General features: G+C 42.5%; 1 protein-coding gene across 1 annotated transcript in view; it reads right to left on the bottom strand.

Moving 5' to 3' along the window:
• The window catches only part of THUMPD2 (THUMP domain containing 2), a 43,669-nt gene extending 24,188 nt beyond the window's left edge, over window positions 1-19,481 (bottom strand). Inside the window, exons 1-3 of the mRNA XM_068232148.1 lie at window positions 19,305-19,481; window positions 17,378-17,510; window positions 11,475-11,851 (exon numbers count right to left, since the gene is read on the bottom strand). Coding sequence (XP_068088249.1) covers window positions 11,475-11,851; window positions 17,378-17,510; window positions 19,305-19,406 — 612 coding nt within the window. The 5' untranslated portion in view covers window positions 19,407-19,481. The remainder of the gene's footprint in view (window positions 1-11,474; window positions 11,852-17,377; window positions 17,511-19,304) is intronic.
• Window positions 19,482-20,748: the final 1,267 nt, after the last annotated feature.

The following is a 20,748-nucleotide window of genomic DNA, read 5'->3' as shown; positions in this document are numbered from 1 at the left end:
AATGTGAAGAATCTTGCACAGAAGAGCCTTCCCAGTTGCAATAAAGAGTGTAAACTGGAAGGCGCTGCCCAGGAATTTAAACAATTATGAGAATTTTCCCACAATAAAAACTTCCTCCTGCTGCTACCACCTTGGGTGGGATTACCCCCTTAACCCACCCCAGAAGAACGAGAGTTTATACTAAGATAGGTGGTGCGCTGGATATGAATTATCACAAACGTATAATAAAATGGAAATATATGTTTATTAGTTATAATCAATTTATCAACCAATAAAATAGTAGCATACTTTCATGCACACACACATTCATGCATAGAGCGTGCTGGTTCCCCTTTAAAAAGGTATATATCAACTCTACCCAAACAACAGCTGCAGCACAGGGAGAGGATCAAAAAGTTTACATAAAAAAATATGACTTAAAACGGGTTAAAAAAATCATGTAGGACAATTAAATCTTAATATATATATATATATATATATATATATATATATATATATATATATATATATATATATATATATATATATATATGTGCCAAGAGGGTTTGTATCGCTATCCTGAGTCTACAATACTCGTATAGTCCTCGCTACACTACGCAGCCTTAAGCTGGCTTCTGCTACGTAGATGTTAAATGCGGATTTCACAGATGAACTAAATGAAAGGCAGTTCTCACCACTCTCAGTATTTTTTGTCCGGCCGTCCTGGCCCGATATTTATTGTATGTCTATGATCTCCGGTAGATAGCCCGCAGCGCCGTTTCAGCGGTCCTCCACTTTCTCCAGGCGTTTCAATGGAGTTTCAATAGAGCCGGCTCAGATCGGCGTCTTCCGGTTTCTCTGATCTCAGAGCAGAGACGTCACTTCCCAGTGCGTCTCAGCTGGATTGCTGAAAGAATTACCTTGCGTTCCACCACCCCGGATATTCTCCGTTTAGCACAGTTCGGACTCCAATGCGTGGGGTACAACAGTGAAAAGGCAAGGATCACTCTGCATTTAACGGGCGCCCTATAGCAGTCAGCAAGTTAGATTGACATGTTTCAACGGCTCGGCCGTCTTCATCAGAATCTAGAGATCAACTGGAGGTCGCCATCTTTATATGGGAATAGTAAATACTTAACTCCACCTATTTCATTAAAGTGGTACTCCTCTTAAGCAGGATCTCCTTCCAAGTCTCCATACTTGTGGGAATAACATATGTAGTGCTTCTTTAAATTGATGCTTACTCCAACTCTCCATTCTATAACCTATTTGTGATAATGATTCTAAGTCATATAGTTGGACAATTGGCAGTATCAAAAATTCTTGATCAATCAGATAGTTTAATATTAATATTCCCTATATCAAAGAGATTTTACACTTAGGGGATCCAGCAGCTCGTTTGGGGAACCAGAAAGCTCTCATATCCCAACACAATTCTAGTTGTGATTATAATTGTACTAATTCATAAAACCAAAAAGTTCTATTTCATCATTTAATCCTCTGGGCATCAAGGTGTCTAAATTAAAAATCCACCTACTCTCCTGCCTGGACATTTTAGCCAAATAGTCCCCACCCCTTAAATCCCTATGTACCACCTCCAGACCAAAATATACGACATCCCAAGTACTGCAGCTATGGAAGTCCCTAAAATGTTTGGACAACGGATGACCTTGCCACCCCTTTCCTATATTATTTAAATGTTCACCAATCCTGCTGGCCAGTGTCCTCTTAGTGCGGCCAATATATTTCTTGCCGCAGGGGCATACTAAACAATAAATTACCCCTTTGGTGTCGCATGTAATTAGGTCTCTAAATTTTAAATGTTTCACCCCCCTCTCTCACCTCCATTATCTTTTTATATCCCTTAGTTTTCTTACAATTAATACACCTACCACATCTGACAAAACCCCCATCCCCCCTCAGCTTAGGGCCACATACATAATCTCCAGCAGCCATTGCAACTCTGAGGCCTATATTGCCAGATTTTCTATAGGTGATTGAGGGGTGTACCGGCAGGATTTCATTTAAGAGTTTGTCCTGTCTGAGATCTGACCAATGTTTGGAGATAATTTTCCGCACCATTCCACTTCGCGGTCCATACCTTAAATTTAATCTCAATGAGTAATCCTGCTGATCCTCCTTTGTTCTCTTAATAAGTAAGTCTTTTCTATCTAGATCTTCTACTTCTCTCCTAGCTGTCTCAATCACATTTTCAGAGTAGCCTTTCTCGCTAAATTTTGTCAAAAGCGTTCTAACCTCTTTCTGATATTCCTCATCCTCCGTACAGTTCCTTTTTAGGCGTATAAATTGGCCTTTAGGGATGGTGTTCAGCCACGGGGGGAAATGGCAGCTAGTGGTCAAGATGTAGCTATTAACGTCTGTGGGTTTGGTATATGTTCGGGTCTTTATATTCCCATTCTCCACATATATATTGATGTCCAAAAAATTAATATTTTTGTTACTCACCTCAGACGTAAATTTCAGATTTACGTTATTACAATTTAATTTATCTATAAACTCTCTTAAGGATACCTCAGACCCCCTTCAAACGAGCAGGACATCATCAATAAATCTTTTCCAGAGGACCAGGTTCGCCCCGGGCCCCCCACGCCCGTATACATGGGTATCCTCCCAATGGGCCATGAAGAGGTTAGCGTACCCCGGTGCGAACCTGGTCCCCATAGCTGTCCCGCTCGTCTGGAGGTAAAATTCCTCTCCGTATCTGAAGTGGTTATGGGTCAATATAAATTCTATGCCTTTCAAAATAAAGGCGCTTTGTTTCTCCCTCATGGTGGGGTCCAAACTCAGAAAATGCTTCACCGCCTTCAGACCCTCATCATGTTGTATTATGGTGTACAAAGATGCCACGTCAAGAGTAGCTAAAAACCATCCCTCCTCCCAAGTTATTCCATCCAGAATGTTGAGAACATGCCTAGTGTCCTCCAGGAAGGCTGGGGTGGATCTAACATATCCCTGGAGGAAGGTGTCCACATACCGGGAAAGGTTGGATGTGAGCGACCCCACCCCAGAGATAATAGGCCTCCCTGGGGGATCAACCAGATTTTTATGTAATTTTGGAAGGTGGTAAAATATTGCCGTCCTCGGGTGGGGTATGTTAACGAACTCATATTCTTTTTTATTCAAGATACCTTCTTGATAGGCTTCTTTTAATAGTTCTAGTTCCCCCCCAAAAAGGCTACCGGGGTCACTCCTCAGATGTCTATATGTATTATCATCACTGAGTAGGCGGAGCGCTTCTTTATTGTAGTCACTCTCCGATTGGACAACCATTCCCCCTCCCTTATCTGCTGGCCGTATGGTAATGTTTTTATTTTGTTGGAGATCATTGATGGCCCTAAATTCTTCTCGGGATAAATTATTCAGGGACATGGGTAAAGATTTAATTCTCCTTAGATCCTTTATAACATTATGCTCAAAGAGATGCATCTCTTTACTGATTTCATTTGTGGGATTGAATTTAGATGGATTCTTAAGATTAGTATGTTGAAAAATTGAGTTAGTTGGTTTCGGGACTGTCGGGTTTTTGTGAAAGTATTTCTTTAGGCACAATCTTCTCATATACCTTTTAATATCGATATAGGTTTCAAATTTATTAAATTTTGAAGTAGGGGCAAATTTTAGTCCCTTCTCTAATACTTTCTTTTCCACTTCATTAAAGAGAATCTGTATTGTTAAAATCGCACAAAAGTAAACATACCAGTGCGTTAGGGGAAATCTCCTATTACCCTCTGTCACAATTTCGCCGCTCCTCGCCACATTAAAAGTGGTTAAAAACAGTTTTAAAAAGTTTGTTTATAAACAAACAAAATGGCCACCAAAACAGGAAGTAGGTTGATGTACAGTATGTCCACACATAGAAAATACATTCATACACAAGCAGGCTGTATACACCCTTCCTTTTGAATCTCAAGAGATCATTTGTGTGTTTCTTTCACCCTGCAGCTATCTTCCACTGAAGTGTCAGGCTGTTTCTTCCTGCAGAGTGCAGACAGCTCTGCCTGTATGTAATTCCTCAGTATGTGAAAGCCCAGCCAGCTCAGAGGAGGATTTATCCAGCTTGTAAAAGATAAGAGAGAAGAGAGAAGCTGCCCTAATCTAAATTATAGACAGGCAGGGTGCAGAGAGGGGCCTGGAGGGGGGAGATGCATCACAGAACCACAACACTGAAGAACTTGGCAGCCTTCCAGACACAGGCTGACAAGTCTGACAAGAGAGAGATAAGTTGATTTATTACAGAGATTGTGATAGTAGAACGTGCTGCAGTAAGCCAGAACACATTAGAATAGCTTTTGGAACTTGTAGGATGATAAAAAACAGGATGCAATTTTTGTTACGGAGTCTCTTTAAGTTCAACCCCACTTAAGTTATATATCCCTCTCTCTTTATCGGTTCTTTCAGTATTGCTTGTGGTGGTTATCTTTATCTTCCCCCTCCCCCTCCCTCTAGTCCCCCTCTTCCTCTGTCCATAGCCTTTCCCACCCTCTGTTCTTGTGGTAAAAAATATTGGTTAATAGTGCCATTATTCCCATTACTGAGGTTGTGCCTTGATCTATTTCCATTCCTAGTTTGTTGATACACAGAACCCCTGGTTCTGGGATCTTTAGCTGGGATTTTTTTATCAAAGATTATCTTAGGGGTTATTTTGCGATTTTTTTGGGGCTCGTTTTGGTTTTTGTCTCGATCTATCTAAAGATTCCAAGGCGGAGTATCTGTTATGAGTGGGTAAGGCAAAACTCTCACCCTGTAGTTTTTTGCCTCTGGTTGACATCCTATGTATATTCTGATTCTTCTGGAATTCTTTCCTCCTCACAACCATATTCAATTTGTTACGCTCACAATCTATATTATTTCTTTCTATGAGTCTACTCCAGTCTTCCTTGGCCTGTTGAGCATAAACCACACGAGATGTATTTAGGGAATCTGGAGTGCCAGGACTATTATTAGCCTCCGGTGGGTCCTCCCGCATCGATTCCTCCGCCAATTGAACCTCACCAGGCTCTGCACCACCCTCTGCCCCCTGAACGGTTCCCCAATTTCCATCATTATTCCCCTGATTAATGTTGACTGTACTGTTCCCCTGATTTGTATTTACTGTACTGTTCCCTTCTCCCACCATATTCACATCATAAATTCCAGTTACATCCACTGTTTCAAAGGATTGGCTATGTGTACTCCATTCACACTCCAATACATTTTCACCATCAGGGACCATCTGTGGAACCAGTGTATGTATGGGGATAGAATCCCTTATAAATTTCTTTTTCGCTATAATTTCTTTCTCAAGGTATTCTAACCTCTTGAATATGTTTTTCTCTAAATTTTGATATTCTGGAACTTCACAAAATTGTTCCATATCCCCTTTCATACCCCTAATTTCATTATTCAAATTATAACACTGGGTCCTTCTGGTGTCCCTGATAAAGGTAACAACCTGCATGGAAAAATCGTGGAACATTTTGTCCCATTCCTCCTGTACCGTTGGGGTTGAAAGATCCGCTGCCAGTTGTTTATATACTGACAAACCAACGGGTGAGACTTCCCATAATAAATACTGGTCTAGAGTGGCTACTTCCCATTGACTTTTAGTCTCTTTAATTAATAGTTTTTCAAGATATCTAAAATCGTGGACCACATCCTCCCAACACACACCCTCCCTTTCATTATAATCCTGTTGGTTAAAAAAAGCATTAATTCTCCTGGCCTGTTGATCTCTAAACTCCCATATATTGGATCTCTGGTCGGCTGCTGTATATTATTTTAATATACGTTTGTGATAATTCATATCCAGCGCACCACCTATCTTAGTATAAACTCTCGTTCTTCTGGGGTGGGTTAAGGGGGTAATCCCACCCAAGGTGGTAGCAGCAGGAGGAAGTTTTTATTGTGGGAAAATTCTCATAATTGTTTAAATTCCTGGGCAGCGCCTTCCAGTGTACACTCTTTAGACTCAATTGAAAACCACCCTTGGAGTATGGCAGCAGCCGACCAGAGATCCAATATATGGGAGTTTATAAATCAACAGGCCAGGAGAATTAATGCTTTTTTTAACCAACAGGATTATAATGAAAGGGAGGGTGTGTGTTGGGAGGATGTGGTCCACGATTTTAGATATCTTGAAAAACTATTAATTAAAGAGACTAAAAGTCAATGGGAAGTAGCCACTCTAGACCAGTATTTATTATGGGAAGTCTCACCCGTTGGTTTGTCAGTATATAAACAACTGGCAGCGGATCTTTCAACCCCAACGGTACAGGAGGAATGGGACAAAATGTTCCACGATTTTTCCATGCAGGTTGTTACCTTTATCAGGGACACCAGAAGGACCCAGTGTTATAATTTGAATAATGAAATTAGGGGTATGAAAGGGGATATGGAACCATTTTGTGAAGTTCCAGAATATCAAAATTTAGAGAAAAACATATTCAAGAGGTTAGAATACCTTGAGAAAGAAATTATAGCAAAAAAGAAAAAGAAATTTATAAGGGATTCTATCCCCATACATACACTGGTTCCACAGATGGTCCCTGATGGTGAAAATGTATTGGAGTGTGAATGGAGTACACATAGCCAATCCTTTGAAACAGTGGATGTAACTGGAATTTATGATGTGAATATGGTGGGAGAAGGGAACAGTACAGTAAATACAAATCAGGGGAACAGTACAGTCAACATTAATCAGGGGAATAATGATGGAAATTGGGGAACCGTTCAGGGGGCAGAGGGTGGTGCAGAGCCTGGTGAGGTTCAATTGGCGGAGGAATCGATGCGGGAGGACCCACCGGAGGCTAATAATAGTCCTGGCACTCCAGATTCCCTAAATACATCTCGTGTGGTTTATGCTCAACAGGCCAAGGAAGACTGGAGTAGACTTATAGAAAGAAATAATATAGATTGTGAGCGTAACAAATTGAATATGGTTGTGAGGAGGAAAGAATTCCAGAAGAATCAGAATATACATAGGATGTCAACCAGAGGCAAAAAACTACAGGGTGAGAGTTTTGCCTTACCCACTCATAACAGATACTCCGCCTTGGAATCTTTAGATAGATCGAGACAAAAACCAAAACAAGCCCCCCCCCCCCCCAAAAAAAAAAACGCAAAATAACCCCTAAGATAATCTTTGATAAAAAAATCCCAGCTAAAGATCCCAGAACCAGGGGTTCTGTGTATCAACAAACTAGGAATGGAAATAGATCAAGGCACAACCTCAGTAATGGGAATAATGGCACTATTAACCAATATTTTTTACCACAAGAACAGAGGGTGGGAAAGGCTATGGACAGAGGAAGAGGGGGGCTAGAGGGAGGGGGAGGGGGAAGATAAAGATAACCACCACAAGCAATACTGAAAGAACCAATAAAGAGAGAGGGATATATAACTTAAGTGGGGTTGAACTTAATGAAGTGAAAAAGAAAGTATTAGAGAAGGGACTAAAATTTGCCCCTACTTCAAAATTTAATAAATTTGAAACCTATATCAATATTAAAAAGGTATATGAGAAGATTGTGCCTAAAGAAATACTTTCACAAAAACCCGACAGTCCCGAAACCAACTAACTCAATTTTTCAACATACTAATCTTAAGAATCCATCTAAATTCAATCCCACAAATGAAATCAGTAAAGAGATGCATCTCTTTGAGCATAATGTTATAAAGGATCTAAGGAGAATTAAATCTTTACCCATGTCCCTGAATAATTTATCCCGAGAAGAATTTAGGGCCATCAATGATCTCCAACAAAATAAAAACATTTCCATACGGCCAGCAGATAAGGGAGGGGGAATAGTTGTCCAATCGGAGAGTGACTACAATAAAGAAGCGCTCCGCCTACTCAGTGATGATAATACATATAGACATCTGAGGAGTGACCCCGGTAGCCTTTTTGGGGGGGGAACTAGAACAACTATTAAAAGAAGCCTATCAAGAAGGTATCTTGAATAAAAAAAAAAAAAAAAAAAAAAAAAAAAAAATAAAAAAAAAAAAAAGAATATGAGTTCGTTAACATACCCCACCTGAGGACGGCAATATTTTACCACCTTCCAAAATTACATAAAAATCTGGTTGATCCCCCAGGGAGGCCTATTATCTCTGGGGTGGGGTCGCTCACATCCAACCTTTCCCGGTATGTGGACACCTTCCTCCAGGGATATGTTAGATCCACCCCAGCCTTCCTGGAGGACACTAGGCATGTTCTCAACATTCTGGATGGAATAACTTGGGAGGAGGGATGGTTTTTACCTACTCTTGACGTGGCATCTTTGTACACCATAATACAACATGATGAGGGTCTGAAGGCGGTGAAGCATTTTCTGAGTTTGGACCCCACCATGAGGGAGGAACAAAGCGCCTTTATTTTGAAAGGCATAGAATTTATATTGACCCATAACCACTTCAGATACGGAGAGGAATTTTACCTCCAGACGAGCGGGACAGCTATGGGGACCAGGTTCGCACCGGGGTACGCTAACCTCTTCATGGCCCATTGGGAGGATACCCATGTATACGGGCGTGGGGGGCCCGGGGCGAACCTGGTCCTCTGGAAAAGATTTATTGATGATGTCCTGCTCGTTTGGAGGGGGTCTGAGGTATCCTTAAGAGAGTTTATAGATAAATTAAATTGTAATAACGTAAATCTGAAATTTACGTCTGAGGTGAGTAACAAAAATATTAATTTTTTGGACATCAATATATATGTGGAGAATGGGAATATAAAGACCCGAACATATACCAAACCCACAGATGTTAATAGCTACATCTTGACCACTAGCTGCCATTTCCCCCCGTGGCTGAACACCATCCCTAAAGGCCAATTTATACGCCTAAAAAGGAACTGTACGGAGGATGAGGAATATCAGAAAGAGGTTAGAACGCTTTCGACAAAATTTAGCGAGAAAGGCTACTCTGAAAATGTGATTGAGACAGCTAGGAGAGAAGTAGAAGATCTAGATAGAAAAGACTTACTTATTAAGAGAACAAAGGAGGATCAGCAGGATTACTCATTGAGATTAAATTTAAGGTATGGACCGCGAAGTGGAATGGTGCGGAAAATTATCTCCAAACATTGGTCAGATCTCAGACAGGACAAACTCTTAAATGAAATCCTGCCGGTACACCCCTCAATCACCTATAGAAAATCTGGCAATATAGGCCTCAGAGTTGCAATGGCTGCTGGAGATTATGTATGTGGCCCTAAGCTGAGGGGGGATGGGGGTTTTGTCAGATGTGGTAGGTGTATTAATTGTAAGAAAACTAAGGGATATAAAAAGATAATGGAGGTGAGAGAGGGGGGTGAAACATTTAAAATTAGAGACCTAATTACATGCGACACCAAAGGGGTAATTTATTGTTTAGTATGCCCCTGCGGCAAGAAATATATTGGCCGCACTAAGAGGACACTGGCCAGCAGGATTGGTGAACATTTAAATAATATAGGAAAGGGGTGGCAAGGACATCCGTTGTCCAAACATTTTAGGGACTTCCATAGCTGCAGTACTTGGGATGTCGTATATTTTGGTCTGGAGGTGGTACATAGGGATTTAAGGGGTGGGGACTATTTGGCTAAAATGTCCAGGCAGGAGAGTAGGTGGATTTTTAATTTAGACACCTTGATGCCCAGAGGATTAAATGATGAAATAGAACTTTGGTTTTATGAATTAGTACAATTATAATCGCAACTAGAATTGTGTTGGGATATGAGAGCTTTCTGGTTCCCCAAACGAGCTGCTGGATCCCCTAAGTGTAAAATCTCTTTGATATAGGGAATATTAATATTAAACTATCTGATTGATCAAGAATTTTTGATACTGCCAATTGTCCAACTATATGACTTAGAATCATTATCACAAATAGGTTATAGAATGGAGAGTTGGAGTAAGCATCAATTTAAAGAAGCACTACATATGTTATTCCCACAAGTATGGAGACTTGGAAGGAGATCCTGCTTAAGAGGAGTACCACTTTAATGAAATAGGTGGAGTTAAGTATTGACTATTCCCATATAAAGATGGCGACCTCCAGTTGATCTCTAGATTCTGATGAAGACGGCCGAGCCGTTGAAACATGTCAATCTAACTGCTGACTGCTATAGGGGCGCCCCGTTAAATGCAGAGTGATCCTTGCCTTTTCACTGTTGTACCCCACGCATTGGAGTCCGAACTGTGCTAAACGGAGAATATCCGGGGTGGTGGAACGCAAGGTAATTCTTTCAGCAATCCAGCTGAGACGCACTGGGAAGTGACGTCTCTGCTCTGAGATCAGAGAAACCGGAAGACGCCGATCTGAGCCGGCTCTATTGAAACTCCAATGAAACGCCTGGAGAAAGTGGAGGACCGCTGAAACGGCGCTGCGGGCTATCTACCGGAGATCATAGACATACAATAAATATCGGGCCAGGACGGCCGGACAAAAAATACTGCGAGTGGTGAGAACTGCCTTTCATTTAGTTCATCTGTGAAATCCGCATTTAACATCTACGTAGCAGAAGCCAGCTTAAGGCTGCGTAGTGTAGCGAGGACTATACGAGTATTGTAGACTCAGGATAGCGATACAAACCCTCTTGGCACTTATATATATATATATATATTAAGATTTAATTGTCCTACATGATTTTTTAACCCGTTTTAAGTCATATTTTTTTATGTAAACTTTTTGATCCTCTCCCTGTGCTGCAGCTGTTGTTTGGGTAGAGTTGATATATACCTTTTTAAAGGGGAACCAGCACGCTCTATGCATGAATGTGTGTGTGCATGAAAGTATGCTACTATTTTATTGGTTGATAAATTGATTATAACTAATAAACATATATTTCCATTCCCAGTTGCAATGTTAGCTGATTGCATAGGCAACCAGCAGTCTCCTTTCAGTTCTCTGTTCCCTCGTAACAGCCACAGAGTACGTTATAAAATCTGCTTATATGTAACAGATGCTAAGAAGAACATACGGAGAATACTACTGATCATCAAAGTCCTCAGAATCTGGGCAAAACGTATTTCATGGTTCATATTCCTTCGTACAGCTATTGTCCATTTTTCCATACAATTATGCATTACATTTTTTGTGCAAAAATGCAGCATGCTTAGTACATCTTCATTGCTTATTTATGCCTCTCTAGGCAAGCCATTGCATTTTTCTGGAAAAAAAAATGCTCTATTATGAGGAATAGCAATTTTTCCAACACTGCAATCTAACGCAAATCATTTTTTTCTTTGTGAACATTTATACTGTAGATACGCTTGACTATCAAGCAATTCACATCTAGAGGGGTATCAGAATCCTAATTGTGTTCACACGCCATGTGCATACACAGCCAGTTACTACTGCTCTCAGCTGGCAAGAGAAGTAACCACACTGATGTACTGTCGCAAAACAACAACAAAAGCCAGCAACTTTAGTAATTAGTAAACTATGCAGTTACCCAGGAGGAAATTTGTCTCTACAAAAGTTGAGTTATACTAAAAACAGAAGAAAAAACATACCTGTGCAGTAATCTTTTTTGTGTTTGCTCCAGAGCATCGACATGACACTCTAAAAGTAATTGTTTCATCAGTTTCACTTGAGAGCATCTGATGTCTGTCCTTATTCATATCTTCCTTGCCCAAGTTCTCATCCTGTACTACAGCTTCTGTGGAAGATTGGTCATGAGACCAGCTTTCCTCTGCCCTGGCATCATGCTTGCACATTTTAGATCTGCACTCTGATGGACAGTCCTGCAACTTTCTCTTTTGAACTCTTCCGTGGCCAGGTGTATCGTCTTCTGACAACTGCTTCTGAAGATTCTGCCATAACTTTAGTGCTTCCTGCCAAACATGGGGTTCTCCAATAATGGTAGTTTGTAGAAAGCCCGATAGATTTCCTTTAGCAAAAAAAAAAAATGTACACGTGAACAAATTGCTTATTGAAATAGCTGATGGCTTCAGTCTGTTTAGCACATACCAAACAATGGACCTTATCCAATTCACTCTCTCTTAAAGGTACCCCTACATCTTGCGGTTCTGGCAGCCAATCAGCAAAAAGACAGATCTGTTGGCCACCATAAACCTCAGCCCATTTCCCAATCAATTTCAGCATGAAAACCTGCTGGAACCGGCCTTGCAAAACCGCCACACTGCCCCTGGCCGCTGTCCCCCTCAGGGCTGTGGAGTCGAGGAGTCAGAGTCATTGTTGAATACCTGGAGTCAGAGTCAGGGCTATGGAGTCGGAGCAATTATGGGTACCTGAAGTCGGAGGTTTCATAAACTGAGGAGTCGGATGATTTTTGTATCGACTTCACAGCCCTGGTCCCCCTAATGTTTTATGTCCCCCACCCCGATGCCCGTGCAGTTATACTTTACATGCTGCCTTCATTGTACTTCCGCATTTGTGGCCCCATGTGGTTGCTGGCGGTATTGCACATAACGCTTGTGTGTGATGTCACACATGCACCCCACGCATTAAAAACATTAGAGGGGACAGTGGCCAGGGGTTTCTTATTGTGTATATCGTATTGCACGTTGTTACAGAGGCTCACCCGATCGAGCATGTCGGCCCGAGATTTTCCAGCATGTCTGATCGATACATGCAACCAATATCGGCCAGAAATTGGTTGCATTGTCGATCAAGCAGGCTCTTGGTGGCACAGATTTTCATCTGATTCTATTATAATTATCAAATTGGATGGTTGAGTTATCTATGGATATCTTAAGTTTTCTCCTAAGTGATAATTTTTCATCTTCAGTATACAATTACTTTTAAGCATTCTGCAATTGAAAAAGAACCAAAAAGTAAGTGAAAAGGCCCCATGAAAATTATTTTGAGATTTTTTTTTGCTTGCTGGTGGCTTGAAAAATATTTTATTGATGAGTTGAGAAGATATTACCTAGGAGAAAAAGTGAAATGAATAAGGACCATAGCGTGAACTAAACCCAAGTCCCTCCCTTGCTATAGCTCAGTATGACCTGGGCAAGTTTTATAAACATTGTCTCTGGCACAGCACCGATTTACACACTAAACAATACAGTACTCAGGAAGACTACTGATTTTATATTGCCATTATCAGAACTAAAAAATTCCAGTCATAATGATACAGTCACCAAGCTCATACAGGAGGAGTACGGAGGCTGCCATCTTCATTCTCTAATAAGCAATGGCAGTTGCATGACTTATATGCTGATGCTCCACTCCTTAAAGGGACTCCGAGCAGTGCAGAAACTATGGAACGATGCATATCATTTTAAAGCTCTCTTTCTCCTCTTTTCAATGATATATAAACCGCCGCCCTACGCCTTTTAGTTTTCGCTATTTTCGCGATTGAACTTGCCGCGGCCGCGATTTCAATCGCGAAAATAGAGAAAACTAAAAGGCGTAGGGCAACGATTTAGGTGTCGCCAGAAAGAGAGCTTTAAAATGATATCCATCTTTCCATAGTTACTTGTATTACACAGGACGACACTTTCCCCAGTGTCAGCAGCTCCATTCAGCAGAATGCAGCTGCTGACTTTGAGAAAAAGTCGCCCTGTGTAATACAAGTAACTATGGAAAGATGGATATCAATTTAAAGCTCTCTTTCTCCTCTTTCTGGCGACACCTAAATCGTCGCACTACGCCTTTTAGTTTTCTCTATTTTCGTGATTGAAATTGCGGCCGCAGCACGGCCTAATCAGCATAAACGTGGTCAGAATAACATTCAAGTATAAGGGCTGGAACCCACAAGAGCGTTTTTTTGAGCATTTTGGCAGCGCTGCGATACGCTAGCGTTTTGCCAAAATGCTCAGCTGATGTTAATGGATGGGGCAACTTCCACAGGAGCGTTTGCGTTTCCCAGAAACGCAAACGCAGGACCTGCAGCATTTTGGGGGCGTTAGCGATTCAATGTAAAGTATTGAAACGCTAGCAGAAACGCTCAGCAAAACCTAAACTGAGCGGTTTTGCTAGCGTTTTGCGGTTCAGCACACTGTAACAAAATGAAAAATAATTCACAGGACCAATCAGGATAAAAACGCAAAACGCAAAACGCTACACAACCGCTGAGCAAAAAAATACACTGTTGCAAAACGCGACCGAAAACGCGCATGAATCCGCTTGCAAACCGCTCAGACAAAACGCTAGCAGTTGCGTTTTGCGTTTGCGGATTTCAGTGGGTTCCAGGCCTAAGAGTCTCATCCGTGGACATTACAGAAGAGTATGTATGAAGCCATGGGCTAGCATACTGAGACGACTTGAACCTTGGGGGATATCCGCTACCCCCTGACCCATCTGAACTGTTCTGTATAAGAGCTGGTCCACACTAGGTCCGGAAACGTATCCGTGGCTGCGTTTTTCAAACCTGATGAAAAACGGAGTCCCGGATACTAATGATTAAAATAGCAGCCAGCCTCACCCAAGTAAAAAACGGATCCGTCTGCGTTTGCGGGGATCCGTTTTCAAAACCTGAACGGAAGGTCCGGACCTGCTGCATTTTCACGCAACGGATCAGGACCACGGATACACGCAGGGGTAGTGAAAGCAATGAGAAAACGCATCTCCAGCTCCACAGGCAAAAAACGGATGTGAAAACGGATAGCCTGAGCTTTATGATTGGCCCAAAAAATCCTCCCACTCCTTCCTAATGATAGAGACGTTTTCTGTCAGGGAAAAACCTGAACGGAAACTGATACAAAACTGATGCAAAACTGATGCACTTTCATCAGTTTGCAGTACGGTGGGTACTTCCCCTGATCCGGACTGCAGTGTCCGTCCTGCAACCGGGTCTAGAGTGGACCCAGCCTAAGTCTATACGTTGTATTCTGTAAATTGTATTTGGAAAAAACTTCAATAAAAATTTTGAAACAGAAATTGCGGCCGCAGCAATTTCAATCGCGAAAATAGCGAAAACTAAATGGCGTAGGGCGGCAGTTTATATATCATTGGAAAGAGGAGAAAGAGAGCATTAAAATTATATGCATCTTTCCATAGTTTCTGCACTGCTCGGAGTCCCTTTAATACTACCAGTCATTAAAGAGACACTGAAGCGGAAAAAAAATTATGATATTATGATGTGTATGTGTAGTACAGCTAAGAAATACAACATTAAGATCAGATACATCAGTCTAATTGTTTCCAGTACAGGAAGATTTAAGAAACTCCAGTTGTTATCTCTATGCAAAAAAGCAATTAAGCTCTGCGACTTTCAAAGTCGTGGAAAGAGCTGTTATCTGACTTTTATTATCTCAAATGTTATTCAACTATTTACCTTTTCTCTGCTAGAGGAGAGGTCATTAGTTCACAGACTGCTCTGAAATAATCATTTTGAATGCTGAGTGTTGTGTAATCTGGACATATTATAGAATGATGCAATGTTAGAAAAAACACTATATACCTGAAAATAAAAATATGAGAATATTTTCTTTGCTGTTAAACTTCTAGTAATTATTCATAGTACAGAAACAATTCACTATATCATATTTATTTTTTCGCTTCAGTGTCTCTTTAATACCAGGGCTGTGGAGTCGGTACAAAAATCATCCGACTCCAGGTACCCAAAATGGCTCCGACTCCTCAACTTCGACTCCTTAGTCTGATACTTACTAGGGCTGTGGATTTGGTAGCAATAATCATCTGACTCCCGACTCCTCAGTTTATGAAACCACCGACTCCACAGCTATGATTAACCTCCCCGGCGTTCTATTGAGATCGCCAGGGAGGCTGCGGGAGGGTTTTTTTTTTAATTAAAAAAAAAACTATTTCATGCAGCCAACTGAAAGTTGGCTGCATGAAAGCCCACTAGAGGGCGCTCCGGAGGCGTTCTTCCGATCGCCTCCGGCGCCCAGAATAAACAAGGAAGGCCGCAATGAGCGGCCTTCCTTGTTTTGCTTAGATCGTCGCCATAGCGACGAGCGGAGTGACGTCATGGACGTCAGCCGCCTCCGATCCAGCCCTTAGCGCTGGCCGGAACTTTTTGTTCCGGCTACGCTGGGCTCAGGCGGCTGGGGGGACCCTCTTTCGCCGCTGCTCGCGGCAAATCGCCGCAGAGCGGCGGCGATCAGGCCGCACACGCGGCTGGCAAAGTGCCGGCTGCGTGTGCTGCTTTTTATTTGAAGAAAATCGGCCCAGCAGGGCCTGAGCGGCAGCCTCCGGCGGTGATGGACGAGCTGAGCTCGTCCATACCGCTCAGGAGGTTAATACTATGAGTCATGGTCCACAATGAGCATGCAGATTAGATGCTTTGACTGGTGTGGCTCCACTAGCTGCATGCTTGTTGCATATGATTTACTGAAGAGCAACTAAAGCCTAAAGCTTAAAGGGGAACTGAAGAGAGAGGTATATGGAGGCTGTCATGTTTATTTCCTTTTAACCAGCTGAGCAGTCTGGACGAGCTCAGCTCGTCCAACACCGCCAGCGGCTGCCGCTCAGGCCCTGCTGGGCCGATTTTAATGAAATAAAAAGCAGCACACGCAGCCGGCACTTTGCCAGCCGCGTGTGCTGCCTGATCGCCGCCGCTCTGCGGTGATTCGCCGCGAGCAGCGGCGAAAGAGGGTCCCCCCAGCCGCCTGAGCCCAGCGTAGCCGGAACAAAAAGTTCCGGCCAGCGCTAAGGGCTGGATCGGAGGCGGCTGACGTCACGACGTCGGCTGACGTCGATGACGTCACTCCGCTCGTCGCTATGGCGACGATATAAGCAAAACAAGGAAGGCCGCTCATTGCGGCCTTCCTTGTTTATTCTGGGCGCCGGAGGCGATCGGAAGATCGCCTCCGGAGCGCCCTCTAGTGGGCTTTCATGCAGCCAACTTTCAGTTGGCTGCATGAAATAGTTTTTTTTTTATTTAAAAAAAACCCTCCCGCAGCCACCCTGGCGATTTAATCAGAACGCCAGGGTGGTTAATCAATACCAGTTGCCTGGCAGCCCTGCTGGTCTATTTCTCTGCAGTAGTATCTGATTAAAACCAGAAACAAGCATGCAGCTAGTCTGGTCAGATCAGACTTATAAGTCTGAACCACTGAAACACCTGATCTGCTGCATGCTTGTTCAGGGGCTATGGCTAATAGTATTAGAGGCAGAGGATCAGCAGGGCTGCCAGGCAACTGGTATTGTCTAAAAGGAAATAAACATGACAGCCTCCATATACCTCTCTCTTCAGTTCCCCTTTAACATGACAGTCAGGCAACTGACATTATGCAGAAGGGAAGGAAGATGGCAACTTCCACATTCCTTTCACTTCAGGTTCCCTTTAAGTAACTAGTGCAGAATGGGCATGCAGATCAGATTATTTGACTCTGGTCTACTCCACGCTTGCTGCAGGTGTTTGGCTCAAAAATAACCAAAACCAAATGCTCAGCATGACAGCCAAGCAACTGGCATTGTTTATAAGGGAATGAACATGGAAGTCGCTGTATTCCTCTCACTTCAGGTTCCCTGTAACACTCACCTTTATGTTTAGCAAGAGAAATTGGAGGCGCATTTAGCAGAAGTAAAAACACTCTCTCTGCAGATTTCACACATTTTATTTGGTTTAAATCTAACTTTGCACTAAAGAAAACTTTTCCTGGAACAGATTCCACCTGTGAAAGGCAAAAGTAGCAATTACCAAGAGTCAGTTATGACAGTTTTCATAGTTCTTTTTATAACAGGTTTAGAAATCAAAAATAACCCTTGTGCTGTCCAGTCAACTGATACGGCACAGAGGCTGCATTGTACTGCTGGCTGATACGGCACAGACCCTGCACTGTACAGCCGGCTGATACGGCACAGAGCCTGCGCTCTACAGTGAGCTAATATAGCGCTATGCCTGTGCTGTCCAATCGGCTGATAGGGCACAGAGCCTGCACAGTCCAATAGGCTGATATGGCACAGAGCCTGCACTGTCCAATAGGCTGATATGGCACAACATCTGCACTGTCCAATCGGCTGATATGGCACAACACCTGCACTGTCCAATCGGCTGATATGGCACAACACCTGCACTGTCCAATCGGCTGATATGGCACAACACCTGCACTGTCCAATCGGCTGATATGGCACAACACCTGCACTGTCCAATCGGCTGATATGGCACAACACCTGCACTGTCCAATCAGCTGATATGGCACAACACCTGCACTGTCCAATCAGCTGATATGGCACAACACCTGCACTGTCCAATCAGCTGATATGGCACAACACCTGCACTGTCCAATCAGCTGATATGGCACAACACCTGCACTGTCCAATCAGCTGATATGACACAACACCTGCACTGTCCAATCAGCTGATATGACAACACCTGCACTGTCCAATCAGCTAATAGGCACAACCCCTGCACTGTCCAATCGGCTGATATGCAACCATGCCTGTGCTGTCCAATCGGCTGATATGGCACAACGTCACTACAAAAGAATCATTCTTTTGATAGTATGGGGGTTTCTAAAATATCAACCAACTGGCACCACATTACAAGGATGCATCCGCTGCCACACAACGTTCAGCATCTGGGAAGCAGTAAATGGACAAGAGACTTGTGCAATGGGGGCATTTGATTTCCATGAGCCTCTTGTCCATTTATTGCTTCCAGGACGCTGCTTAGAAGTCAGAAAAACAATACTAAAGAGTCCTTTCACATAAATTTGTTGCAAATCCATCGCAAAGAACAATATCATCGCATCACAATGTGATGCAAAGCTATTTTTTAGGTGCTTTCATATTCAGTGTGACAGTCCTGACAGATTAACACATTTACCAGGCAAGGTTAGCATTTACAGAGGCAGTGAAGAATACTTTCATTTTACTATAAGGTTCACTGTATAGTCACTACACAGCTAACACATGGTGCTACTTTTCAGCAGCATTACGATGGTATTGCAGCGTACACAGCCTGTAAAGACCCTTTCTACAGAATAAACGCTTGGAAAAAAAATCTCCACATATGCATACACATGCTGTATGCACTTTCCAGTGTTTTCAACAGCATCCTTGTACGCTTACCGTTTCTTATTTCTATGTACATTTTATATGTGAAAAATCTCAGTTTCAGTCTTAGTGTGAATCAGCTTGAAAACTGCTGATCCAGATTGTGACATCTGTGGGTTCTATAACAGCCACCTCAGATCCCCCCCCCCCCCCCCTCCGCAATGTAACACCCCCATAAATAATGCAAAAAATTAATCCTTGATAATCCACAATTGACAAAAAATGATTACTGCATCTTATCTGGCACGATATTACTGCTAGTGTAAACCACACCCAGAAAATAAGTACACCTCCTGAGTCCTGACATTGTTTTTCAGTGGACGCTTTATATTCACTTGCCACTGTTGCCAGTGTACTGGAATAGCAGATGGAGTTACCGTGTAGCACTGTAGTGCATTCTCCACACTCACCTCAGCAGCACACACTCTGCTCGCGAGTTCTGCCATTACAAAGCGCTCCATGCCGCGGCCAGCCGTGCAGAAGAAGCGCGCCCCGGCCTCTTCCCTCCCCATCCCTGCACGCTTTCTGGGCTACTTCATCGCTACAATACGAAACCCCCCAACTACCATGGCTTGTGCTGTGTACGCTATTTTGCCAGCACTGACAATGGCTTCTAGCTTGTCTCACGTGACATGGTACCCGGATATACGGAAGCCCGGGCATGTAGATTATTATGACTGTGAGACTGGGAGTACAGTCAGTCAATCTCTGTACCATGCTTACTCAATAGTTAACGTCGTCCTACCTTTCTATATTTCAGAAGGAAGATCCTTCATTTGGAAACAAATTCACATGTTCCTATTTCTCCCTAATGTATCCCTCTTTTAGGTTTATGGGTAGATAGATAATATATCTCTTTGCTAAACATGTTAATGTAACTTTTTAACAGTTTTATTGCAACCCTTTAGTCTAGAATTTAGAATATTGCTCTGTTTCAAATGTAAATGAAATGTAGTGATAATGAAAAGGACCAATGTGGTTTGCTGTGTATAAAATACATTTTGTGGGTAAAAGATGGAGCTAATCTACTTGAGGGGACCCACTGGCACACCTCACTGACAGCTGCTACTCCCTGCAATACATCTTGGTAATCTCCTCGCTGCTAAAAATCAAAGCTGCCAATGCTGTGAGCACAAACAGTGTCTAAGCTACAGTGCTGCCCATAATTATTCATGCCCCTGGCATACCCCCATTTGCTCACATGTAAATAAAAGCGGAGAAATGTTTTTTTCCACAATAATGCCTCTTGTACATTGTCGTATTATCTTTTGGGAGACACCACCTTTGTCATTTCCCATCAAAAAATGACTTGCTGGTTGAATAAAAGTAACTTTAGGTCAAAATTTGTCAGGGGTATGAATAATTATGGGCAGCACTGTAAATCAAAATCAAATATAGCCGGATACAGAATACTACAGGGAACAAAATAGTTTTACTATTACAGAAGTTCTATTATATTCAGCTTACCTCCCAACTTTTTGATATAAGAAAGCGAGACACTTACTAACTTTCGTGTGGCGTAGATTCTACACCGTGGCTCACTGGTCCCGAGCTAATCGCTGCTCTTGCAGGAAGTAAACTCGGCTGTCATGTGACAGCTGAGCTTTCTCCTATTGCCAAGGAGCCAGTTTCATTGGCTTCTTATCAGGTGATCACTGTAAGCCAATAACAGTGATCACAAAATGGCAGCATTAAAACAAGGCTCTGGTCCTTACAGGACAACTGAAGAAAGAGAGATATGGAGGCTGCCATATTTATTTCCTTTTAAAGAGTAACTGTTAGGCATTATATGTGAAATAAATTTTCTATATTAGTCTATTACATAGACAAAAAGGATGCTAAAAAGGCAATGCA

The sequence above is a fragment of the Hyperolius riggenbachi genome, chromosome 4, assembly GCF_040937935.1.
Source record: "Hyperolius riggenbachi isolate aHypRig1 chromosome 4, aHypRig1.pri, whole genome shotgun sequence".
NCBI classification, from domain to species: domain Eukaryota; kingdom Metazoa; phylum Chordata; class Amphibia; order Anura; family Hyperoliidae; genus Hyperolius; species Hyperolius riggenbachi.
The sequence above is the reverse complement of the archived record's forward strand: the minus strand, read 5'-3'. Positions and strand labels throughout refer to the sequence as shown.